Raw genomic sequence first — 12,465 nt, 5'->3', positions numbered from 1 at the left:
GCCGAGACTGAGAAAGGGAGAAAGGGAAAAAGGGAGAAGGAAAAAGAGAGAGAGAACACGAGTATGATAATTAAAGAACGACGGAAAGGTCGCGTAACGAACGTCATTGTCGTTTACAGTGTGAGGAAAGAGTGGGAAGAAGAGAGTATGGGAATGAAAAAAAATAATAAAAAAAAGGGGGTGATGTGAGTGGTAGTATTGGATGGGTGAGTGGGAATAGGGAAAGGGAAGAATGAGAAGGAAGAGGAGGCAAGAGGAAAGGAGAGAATCACCAATTACGTTTCGCTAATTTTCGAACCGATATAATGCCATCCTTTGAACGTTACCCCCACCCCTCACCTCCTCCATCTTTCTCACTTCCTTCCCCACCTATCACATCGTTCCATTGAATTCTCCATAATTATTATATTAGATTTTTGTTCAAAATTATATTGTATATATAGCATATGTTATATAATGTTTAAAAAAAAAAAGATAAAATTATAATAATTTATTAAATTTATTATAAAAATATTATTATTTAATTATATATATATATATATATGCTTGTATTAAGAGAAATACTATAGGTTGGATAGAAGATAAACAAAATTGTAATTTCAGCACGAATAAAAATAGAAAAGTATTATAAAATCTTTCAAATATATAATTATTATATAAAATTATATTATATTATATTATATTAATGATCTGATCGTTAAGTTTAAGATAATTAATTATTTTCCATATAATAATGTACAGAAAAATATTGAGAGTAAAATCTAACCTTAAAAAAAACTATATAACGTCTTTTTTTTGGCGGGAAAGTTTACGACGATTATGAAATGTAAAAATAATAATAATAATAATAATCCAAATGGATAATTTGAAATTGGCACGAACATTATACCCGGATGGTTCGATATATTATAAAGAAAAATGAAATATATATATATATATACATATTAATAACTTTCTACGAATGGAAGTAGGAGGAGGAGGAAGAGGAGGGGGAGGAATAGGACGATGATGGCGGCTTGACTTCGGCGGCTTGGCTTTCTATCGGCCACGGCTGGAATTGGAAAAATGCTTATGTGGGTCAGCATCATAGTCGTCGTCATCGTAGTCGTAGTCGTAGTTTGCCGTTGCCGTAGCCGTTTGGCTCGGTTCTAGACGAGAATAATGTATTTCAGAAATGAAACCACTTTTTCTTCTTTTACTTTTATTTTTTCCTCTACTCTACTCTACTCTTTTCATTTTTATTTTTTTCTTCTTTTTTTTTCATATTTTCTTATTCATATGGAAAACGAGAATAAGGGGTGAAGAGGTGAAGAGGGTGAGGTTAAGAGTAGGTGGGGGGGGGGTCTATAAAGCAATATATTCAATTCTTTCTATTCTTTCTATTCTTATCTTTTATTATAATATACTGTATATTTTATATTTTTATTAGTGTAAAATTTATTAGAACTATAATACAGTATAATATATTATAGTATACAGTATACCGAAATGTACAATAAACTGTAATTATATATTTATGTTATTTATTTTATTTATAATTATTGTAATCGATGGTGTATTATAATATACTGTATTTTCATATATTCTAATGAATGTATAATTCATTAAAATTATAGTATAGTATAATATACAGTAAACTATAATAACAATATATCACAGTATACAATTTATTATAATATGAAATATATAATAGCATATAACATTTTTCTTTCCCTCCAACCTTTCCCATTCCCTTTTAACCTCTTTTAACCCCTTTCGACCCCATATATTTTTGGCATAATACGAATGAGGTTATGGGTAGTGTATATTATTTAAGAATGAGGTTATGTTCGTAGTGTATAATATTTTAGAGTTTATAAGATTTTCTTAGCGATTTTTTGTAGAAAAAAAAGGAGACCGAAAGTGGAGAATGAAAATAAAATGAAATAAAATAAAATAAAAATAAAAATAAAAAATAGACAGCGTGCTGAAGAGAAAGCTCCATGGGGGCAGGCCGGTCGTCACGAATAGAAATCGGTTAAGAATTTGCGAGAGAGTTAAACTTATTATGGAAACTATGAAATGAAACTATAAAAACTTTAGCATCTGTGAAAGTTCTCTGTGAATTTCAATTTTTATTTACAATATTATTTAAATTTATATTATTATTATTATTATTATTATTATTATTATTATTATTATTATTATTATTATTTCATCATTATTATTATTATTATATCATTATTATTATAAACACAACAAAACTCGAATAGAAAAAAAATGTTCTCTCCTAGTTTTTTTTTTCTTTCTTTTATACTCGAACATATTTTTCTATAACTTCGAATATCGATTCAATCGAGTCTGTTTACTTGTTTGTTTATTTGTTTGTTTGTATGTACAGAGATTTGCTAGATTTGTTTTGAAAATTTGACGAAGAATACTAGTAGAAAGGTGTGGAGGGGTGAAAGGGGTGTAAAAAAAGTGAAACGGAGACGTGACAAGCGGATTTAACCCACCACCCTTCACCCTGCTGACTCCCAACAACCCCCTCACCATATCGAAAATAAAGTACAAAGAAGGATCACTTTTCTTCATCTATTCAACACATGTACATATACACGAATAATGTACATGTGGGTATGTGTGTGTGTGTACTATGAAAAAAGTATAAGAATTTTGTTGATATTAACTCGTGTTCAGAAGTATATACAGATAAATATATATATAATGCACATACATATTAAAACACATTTAATTATTATTATTCTATTTTAAATTAAATATAATAATTATTGTTATATTTTTACATATAGAATAATTATATTTATTAGTATAACTATATACAATACTATATAGTAATAATTATATTTTTATATATAGTAAAAGATATTATATTATTTATATAATATTTTAAAAAATTATTTCTTTAAAATAAAATAAAAATAATTAAAATTATATTATAATATACAGGATGATCGGTAACTGGTGGTACAAGCGAACAAAGGGGGTGATTCTACATACAAAAATAAATTGGAAATATAGAATAACAATTTTTCGTTTGAGGCTTTTATTCGAGAAAATCGACTTTGAATTTATTATCATTGAACTTATCATTACTTATCATGAATTTATTTACTCATAGATTACTTAATCTATGTGTATGTTTTGTAAGTATGTGTGTATACCTCTCGGGTATCAGGTTCGGGAACGAATAGTGGTGGTAGATTTGGGAGAGAAAGAGGTAGAAATATGAATAGAAATAGAGAGGAGGGTCAAATCTATCAAACATTCATCGTCAAATCTGGTGTAGATGTTTTCTTTTTTTTGTTCTTTTTTTTGGTATTCTTTTCTTTTTTTTTATTCATTTTATTGTCCGTGTCGAATTGAAAAGTGACTCTTCGATTTGTCGAATGTCAACGATTGGAAATGAAGACGTTTTCGTTTCGATGTTTTACGTTGTCAATTGAGTATACATAAATGTATACGTGTACATATATATGTATGTGTATTTTTGTAATTTTTTTTATTTCTGTTATCTTCACTTTAGTTGATTTTATTTTGGAAACCTTCAAAAAAGAACCCTCTGGAATTCTCATAGTTGAGTAAACGAAATAAAGTGTTTGTATGTCATGTGTGTATGTATTGAGAATATTGACATAAATGTGGTTAGAGCAAAAGGAAGATAGATAACAACTATGAGAGAATATGTGAATGTGAATGTATATATAAAGGAGACACTTACGTGATCGATATTAATTTCTCCCTTGTACATGAAATCGACGAGTACTTTGATGTCCGAGTATTTGACGTCTCGCATGATTACGATAGGATCCTTCTCTTCATATTGCGACAGGATCGTGTCAAAGTAGGTGCTGCATGCCGATAGGACAACCTAATCAATAATATCAACAAAATTATATATACATGTATAAATTATTATTATTATTATTATTTAGAATAAATAGTATATTATACAGTATAATAAATTATATATAATAGCAAATCATTTTTTAAAATTACTGTATAGTATTATATTTAATATACTGTATATACAGTATACTACACTATAGTAGTACTATAGTACTATATAGTACTATAGTTTATACTATAGTATACTGTAAACAAATAATTTATTAAATATATTTATAATTATTGTCATTATGATATATAGTATATTATATATAATAGTATATATTTTTTTTAAATTACTGTATAGTATAATATATAATATATACAGTATACTATAATTTACTGTAAATAAAATAATATATTATATATATATTTAGAATTATATATATATATATATATATTATAATCATGTGATATTATATATAATAGTATATTAATTTGTAAAATTACTGTACAGTATAATATATAATATATAGTTATACAGTATACTATTATACTATACTATATACTAACAGTATATTGTAAATAAAATCATTTATTAAATATATTTATAATTATCATAATCCCGATATATAAACATTATATCAAAATATACAATATACAGTAAACTATTATTACAACAATATAATATCATACTATGCATTTTTACAGATACAAAATTTTCATTCTCAATATCAGTATATTTTTCCAAATACATATATGACAATTTCAATACTTTTCTTATCATCCCTTAAACATAATTTAATTTTTTTTTCATTTTATTATTTTTAAATAATGATAAAAAAACAAAATAGATACTAGTAATAATAATAATAATAATGAAAAAATAGGATTAAATAGAAATCAGGAATGTTTGTTGGAAATAATACTAAAATAGCGTTACGGAAAATTGATGGATCATTAAACCTACTCGCGTTTCTGTTAAATAGGAACGTATTATCACCATCACTCATTTACCATCCTCCACCAACCAATCCTCTTCTCATTCTCATCCCCCCCTCTAACTTCCCCTTCATCAGGTTTAATAAGATCCACGTTACTTTGTAATACTGTACGTCGATCATCGTTAATTATCAACCAAATGAAAATGTAGGTTCGAGAAATGGATCCTGGTGTCGTAGTTGACGTTAATATCACATCACAACGTTTCAGAATATCGGGACATACATATTTTTAACGTACAAATTTGAATGAAACGTGACAGAATAGAATCCCCCACTCTTCACCTTCACTCCCCACTACCGACCCTACCGCCATTACAATATTCTTCCTTCATTTGGTATGTATTTTATATAATACGCAAACAACGTATTTTCTTTTCTTTTTTTTCTTACTTTTTATTTCAAATATAATCATACGAAATATTTAGTTATTTATTGATATACAAGTATGTATAAATGTGTAAATATATATGTGGCTGGTTCTAAAAAAAAAAATCGAAAATGGCTTTATCGAGTTGATCAGTTTTTTATTAACTCGTAATCACATTTTTTTTTGCTCAAGTCGTAGTATATGTCTTGTTTGAGGAAAATATTATAGTGATCCCCAACTTTTTTGAGTTTGAATTGAATATAAAAATTTTTAAAAAATTCGAAAATGAGGGAATGACAGATTCGTGAGGGAATGATTTTTAATATGATTCTACAATAATTAAAAACTTTATAATGCACCAATCATTTGTTTTATTACAAAACTATAATAATTAAATAATTTTATTGGAAAAATATAATAATTAAATCCATACTTAATTATTAAATCCGGTCTTTTACTAAAGCCCCATCATCAGATAATGAAAGAATTTTACCAGGATAGACTTCGTTATTCCATGTTATAAGGACATGGTCACCAACTTTATATCCATAGATATTTTTTTCAGAAGGAGTAATCTTTGATATCTTCACATTACTTTCTACTTTAACTTCTTTTCTTTTACGTCGCGTTGATACTGCAAGTGTGTCCTTATCCGATACTTCAAAAGTTTTACAGTAACCAAGATGAAAATGTTGGCATTTTCTAACGCAGTCAAAACAAGATAGAGTTCTAAATTCAAGCACATCATTTGAGAACACAAATTGTCTGATTTTTTGAGTGCCAGGAAAAGTTGAAATAGACTTACATTTTTTGATCAAGTTATCCGTATTATTGATTTCCGCTGTACTTACCTCAATAAGCATTATTGAGGGACACTTTGAACTCAGAATATTTTAAAAAATTATAAAATTTTATGAGGGAATGACGATGAGGGAATGACGAAACGAAACAAAATTGCTACAAACTTGGGAAAATAAACCTTTTTTTCTTACAAATTGTAAACAGTACTTTATTACTTCCGAACAAATATAAAAATATGCTATGATTATTAAATAAAAAAATGCTTACCTTTTAATAACATCACATGAGGGAATGACGTTAAAAAAGGTAATATTCAAAAAACTTATTGTCAAATTGATTTTAAGAAAACATCCGTTCTTCAATTGTCCATTCTAGAGTATGTTCTCAAGGGCAATGTTGCTAACTACAAAAAAAGTTAAAGTGGGATTTGGTAGGCCTTGGAGTATTGCTCCAATCACACTGCTACAAAACGGTGTGGGAATGATACTTTTTTTAAGGACAAATTTTGAACTATATTTAAAAATATCTCCATTCGCATTTATGAAACTATGAACTCATATAGGTATAGTCAATACTATCCTATATAAGTAAAAAATATGATAATAAACAATTTGTTAAGAATTTTACGTTTTAAGTTAATGATTATCTTCAAATTTAGCGCTTGGGACATAGTGAAGGAATGATTTTCAGGGTACTTTCTTGGACATATCTTTGTTGTTTATCATATAAAAAATAAATTTGTTTCATACATTCGTAGATCTAGTACAGTCGTATTATTAAAAAAAAAACTTTTCATAATTGACGATCCTGGTTTATAAAAATGATCAAGGACATCAATTTCGATTTTTTTTTTAGAACTAGCCATGTATAATTTTATTATGTTATGTGTGTGTATGAATGTGAAAGAGAAAGAAAGATCATTGAAGATAATGGAAATTTTTGTTGTTTTCTTTTCTTTTTTTCATAAGAATACCATTTACTTTCATGTTATGTAGTCAGATTGTAAATATTCCGTGTATAAATATATATATGTATATATATATACACAAATGTTTAGACTGCTAGAAATATTACTTGGATTTTCAACATCCATCAATTCAGGGGTAAAAGAAAACCTTCTTTTTTTTTACAGAAAAAATGTAATACTACATTTTCCACTTATTTCATTTCTTTTTATTTTATTTTTGTTATTTTTGCACAGATTGTACACGTAATATTTGTATTCTTGAGTATATTACTTCGATTCTTCTTCAACATCCATCAAATATGGAAAACGAAACTTTTTTACGATAAAATGTTATTCTATATTTTTTTATTTATTTATTTTTTTTTTATGTAAATTCATCATATTTTTAGGTTATAACAGATACATCAAAATACACGTTCTTGTTTTTCTAACCATAAGAGGGAAAGAAGGTAGAGTAATTTTATTTGAAATAAAAATATCGTTTTTAAATATTGGTAATGAAAAATATTTCGATAAACCAATAAATTAAACCAAGTAAAAATATTAAAAAAAAAAAGATTAAAAATATTCGTAACGTGTTTTGTTACGTTTTCGACACACATTTATTTCTTGTTAAAAACAGTTAAATTTTATCGGACGCTTATAAGCGTCCTCAAGTCTCAGATAGTAGTCCAGGTATCAGAATTTACACCGAATTTGTTGAATAAAACAATGCAATAAAAATATTACATAAAACGACACGATGAAATCTGATTCTAAACGTTTCAATAAAGATAGAGAAATGGAATAGATTGGGGTGGATTTGGATGGATTAGATTAGGGATACACTATGTTTAAAACAAACCAGATAATCTTCGATCGATTTAGTATGAAATTTCAAACTTGTACAATTTTATTCGATCTCATCTGATATAAGAAATAAAAATAAAAATAAAATACGTCACTCGAGTGCCATTGATGTAGACAAAATAAAAAAACAAAGTATAATAAATTAAAAAAAAATAAAAAGAATTCTTGCAGACGGTTCTAAGGGGTTGTTTGTCGGTGGGGTTTTTTTTTTAAACTTTTCATTAAGTTTCGATCGTATTACTTGTAACGTATAGAAATAGATGCTGTGGAAACGTGGCTCGAGGATTCCACTTTAAGAGTTGAAGGGGTTGGTTGGTTCTGAGAAAGAAAAAAAAAGAAGAAGAAGAAGTAGAAAAGGAAGAAGAAGGAAAGGTTATCGAAGTTGAAATAAATCAATGTCAGGGTTCTTACTCCTTACCGTGAACTTCTTTTCACATAGAAAAATAAAGAACAAGAAGAAGAACAAGAACAAAATTCGTTTCTTTTCCAACAATCCATAAAAACAAAACAAAAAGATCTGAGTTCTATTCGAACAAATTTCGAGAATAATATCGATTTTTATCCTTAGTGTCATCCCTTATCTTCTTAGATTAATTTCACATTATGTTTGCAAAGTATTCTTTCTCTAAAACCTACCCCTAGCCCAAAGCTTCTCACCCCACCTCCACCCTAATCTTCGTTATTATCTTTTATTCATTGTATTCTTATTTTCTGTTTCTTCTTTTGTTTTTTAATATTTCTTTTATTATTTTTTTTTCCTGTCATAGTAGTGGGAAAGTAGAAACAGTAGGTGTAAAGCAATAGTTGTAGTTGTAGTGTAGTAGTAGTGTAGTAGTAGTAGTAGTAGTATAAAAGTATAACCGCATAAATTTCGTCCAGCCGACAGGCGTTAATTACTTTCAGGCCGTACCAGCAATGTATATATATATATATATATATATATATATGTATATGTATATATAACTCTTATACAGTTAGTACAATATACCTAACAAGAGGTGATGGTTTGCTTGGTTTGGTTTGGTTGGTTGGCCGTACTGGCAGCAGAAGCAAGAATAATAGTAATAGTAATTAGTAATAGTAATTGTTACAGTAGTAGTATTAGTAGTAATAGTAATTTAGTAATAACAGGAACATGGTGAAGATGAAACGAAGTGGATAGGGTCTTACAGGAGTTTATTGTTTGCTTGGTTTGGTTTGGATTGGTTTGGTTAGTTGGCTGTACCAGTAACAGTAGCAAGAATAATAGTAGTAGTAATAGCAATATTAATAGTAACATTAATAGTATGAATAATAACAGGAACAGGATTAGGATGAAACGAAGTGGGTTGGGTCTAACAGGAGGTGATGGTTTGGTTGGTTTGATTTCATTCGTTTGGTTGATTGGTTGGTTGTATCAGCAGCCGTAGTAGCAAGAACAATAATAATAGTAATAGTAATATTAATAATAATAGTAGTAGTATTAGTAATAACATAAACAGGGTGAGTATGAGACGAAGTGGGGTGTTGGTCTGAAGGCTGAAGACGAGAAACGAAGAGTTGGAGGAGGAAGAAAAGGTGGAGAAGGTGGAGGAAGGGAGGGTGAGAGGGAGGGAGGGGGTTAAACGCGTCTCGCTTTGGAAATCAATATAATCGCTACTTTTATTATCTTTTATTTATTCCATAATTCCTGCGCATTTACGTCTCGTCGCCGTCAATAAAAACGGAAACGGCCGCCCGTAAATACCCGTGCGCTTTAATTACGTTCCCTGACTCAACCCCCCAGCACCACCCACCCCCACCACGACTAGCATCACCTCCTTCTTTTACCACCTCCTCCTCTTCTGTCTGTACTTCTTTTCTTTTCTTTTCATTTTTATTTTCTTTTGCACCCCTTTTCGTTGCCATCCCCTTCTGTATATCAGCAACCCCTACTCTTCACCAACCACCCACTCTACTCCTCCTTGTTTCTATCCCTTTTCCTGGTGTCCACTACCTCTACTACCATCGCCATCGCCAATCTCACCCCCCTTCCTACCCCCATCATCTCGTCTGTTAAAAAAAATTACAAGCAAAAAAAGAGGAGGGCAAAGAAAAGGATGGAAGAAAGGAAAATGGGAAAGGGACGGGGGACAAGGAGGGGGTTGAAACGAAAGCGCGCTCGTAAATTCGTAGTCGCGAAGTTCGAAGGGAGTGTAGAGAGGGTGGAACAAAAAAGAACGGCGGGGTGAGTTCGTTCTGCGTTCTATCTCGGATATATATATATATATATATCGGATATATATACATATATATATATATATATATGTGCGTGTGTGTGTATAGTAGGAAAATTGGAATGATGGAGGAAAATGGAAAAATTTATCCTTTTTTTTTATTATTATTATTATTATTATGCTGATACTTATGTTGTCTATCTTTTTTAAACTAAACGAAAATATAAATTTGAAGTATGGAATAATTTTTGTTTGGTTTGTTTTGTTTTTTTAACTCCTAGTACGAGAGAACAAATCATTTCGTAGTTGATAATTTTGTGTTGTGTTTTTTTCTTTTTTGTTTTTAAGAGAGTTGTAGTACGAAAAACAGGGTTTTTTTTTTGCGTCAGGGTTGCGTCAAGGTTTTTGGAACGAAAATAAATTTGGAAAAGTACAATTTTTGTTGTTAATCCCCACTCCTCGATAGAAACGAGAAGAAAATAAATTAATTCGAAGTGGTGGTTAATTTTTGTACAAAAGAGAGAAAGGGATGAAAATGTAAATTAAAAAAATAAAAAACACCCTTACTTTCGCATGAGAGAGAAAGAGAGAGTTCATTTCCCGTCTTTTAAAATATGAAAGAAAAAAGGAAAAAGAAATTTTGTGTTCAACTCCCGAATGAACGAAGGGTGCAAAAGAATAAGAAAAAAAAATAATAATAATAATATAAAGTAGAGTAATAGTTGAAAAGAAGAGAACACACATTTTCTTCTTTCCACCCAAAGATATTATATGAAAAATATTTCGAAAAAAAATTAGGGTTAATGATTTTCCCTGTTCCCACCCCTAACCAACCCTTCTTTCTCTCTTCGTTCATTCGTTTGTTTGTTTATTCGTGTTTAAAGTAAGGGTGACGACGAGGTGGTGGTGAGGGAAGATTCACGCGTGCCATTTCGTTTCACTTTGTCTTTCTAAACAAAACGAAACGAAACAAAATAAAATGGAATGAAATAAAATGAAAGTAAAGAAAAAGAATCCATCCTAATCATCGTCTGGATCACCCATACAATAGAAAATGACACCCCATCCTCATAATAATCCAAAAATCTAACAGTATAGTACCCTCTTATCATCTTTGCAGTAGTCTACCACCACCAGAAAGGTTCCTAACAGCAACAGCAACAGCAGCTTCTCTACTTGCGCACCGAGTCTCTTTGCAGGTACGAAACATTGCTGGTAAAACGGCCCCGCCCAGTCAATAGCCTGAATATTTAACGTTAGAGAGAAGTTCTCTCTCTCTCTCTCTCTCTTTCTCTCTCTCTCTCTCTACTACCCCGTATTGATTTTTCACGATTTTTACGTCTCCACAAATAAGGCCGTAAAAGGCGGCCGAAGGTACCTCCTCGGAAGAAGGGGGTAAAAGAAAAAGAGGAAAGAGTGAGTGAGTGAGTTAGTAGTCAGAGGTGGAGGAAGCAACATGGGGTACTTGGGGGGAGTGGGTGGTGGTTGGTTGAACGGGCAGCACCACCACCACCACCAACAGCAACAGCAGCAGTAGCAGCAGCAGCAGCAGCAGCAACGGCAACGGCAACGGCAACGGCAAAACGAACGAGCAAGCAAGCAAGAAAGGCAGGGGTGCAGGCAGGGGTGTAGGCAGTAACACAGAAGAGGGGTTAAACGGGGGGACAAGGAGAAAAAAGGGGGGTTGGGTTGGGTGAGAAGAGAAGAGAAGGGAAGAGAAGAGAAAGGCCGATAGACGCGTTACTTTTCAGTGGCAGAGCACCGCTATATAACGCTTTATTATGCCGGGCCGGCTTTTATGGGGAAAAATACTGCGATGAAAAAAAAAGACGAAGAAGACGAGCGCGAGCAGACGCATGGGGGTGGGAAAAGGGGTCGGTCGGTTGTAAGCGGAGGAAGAAGATGAGGTGGAATGGGAAGAGGGTTGGTTTGTTGGAAGGTGGTGGAAAAAGGTGGTGGTGATGCTAGTGGTGGTGGAGAGAATCGGAGGGGTTTGAAGGGGGAGGAAGGAAAGGGCAGAAAAGAAGAAAGAAATTGCACTGCCCGGGTTTCATATCGAGTCATTACGATCCCCGGGCACTTTTACCCCCACCATTAAACTTTTTTATACTCTTCTTCTTCTTCTTCGTCTGCCTTCTTCTTCTTCTTTTTCGTTCACCACCCCCCTCCCATTTTTTCTTCCTTCCACTTTACCCCTTGCCCACTTCTTTTTAGTTTCCTTTTTTATTTTTTATTATTTTTTTTTCCATTTTTCCACCTCCTGTTCTTCCTATCCTCTCACCACCAACCCCCTTTCTCTGCCTCTTTCTCTACACCGTTGGCGTCCTCACGACGTCTTCTGACATTAAACTTTTTATCGTGCATAACGGCGCTTCGTCTTTCTCGCCGGGAATGAAAAAGAAAAATAAAAAAGAAAGAAAAAAGGATAAAATAAAAAGTGAAGGAAAGAGAGTG

At 31.2% G+C, this 12,465-nt stretch overlaps 1 protein-coding gene across 1 annotated transcript in view; it reads right to left on the bottom strand.

Moving 5' to 3' along the window:
- Nucleotides 1–12,465, bottom strand: part of LOC107070974 (uncharacterized) — a 42,515-nt gene that overhangs the window by 11,329 nt on the left and 18,721 nt on the right. The window contains exon 2 of the mRNA XM_015329563.2: nucleotides 3,722–3,871. Coding sequence (XP_015185049.2) covers nucleotides 3,722–3,871 — 150 coding nt within the window. The remainder of the gene's footprint in view (nucleotides 1–3,721; nucleotides 3,872–12,465) is intronic.

This window comes from Polistes dominula, unplaced genomic scaffold (genome assembly GCF_049000335.1).
Source record: "Polistes dominula isolate Pdom_NZ unplaced genomic scaffold, Pdom_raw_medaka contig_75, whole genome shotgun sequence".
NCBI lineage: Eukaryota > Metazoa > Arthropoda > Insecta > Hymenoptera > Vespidae > Polistes > Polistes dominula.
This window is presented reverse-complemented; position numbering and strand designations above follow the sequence as displayed.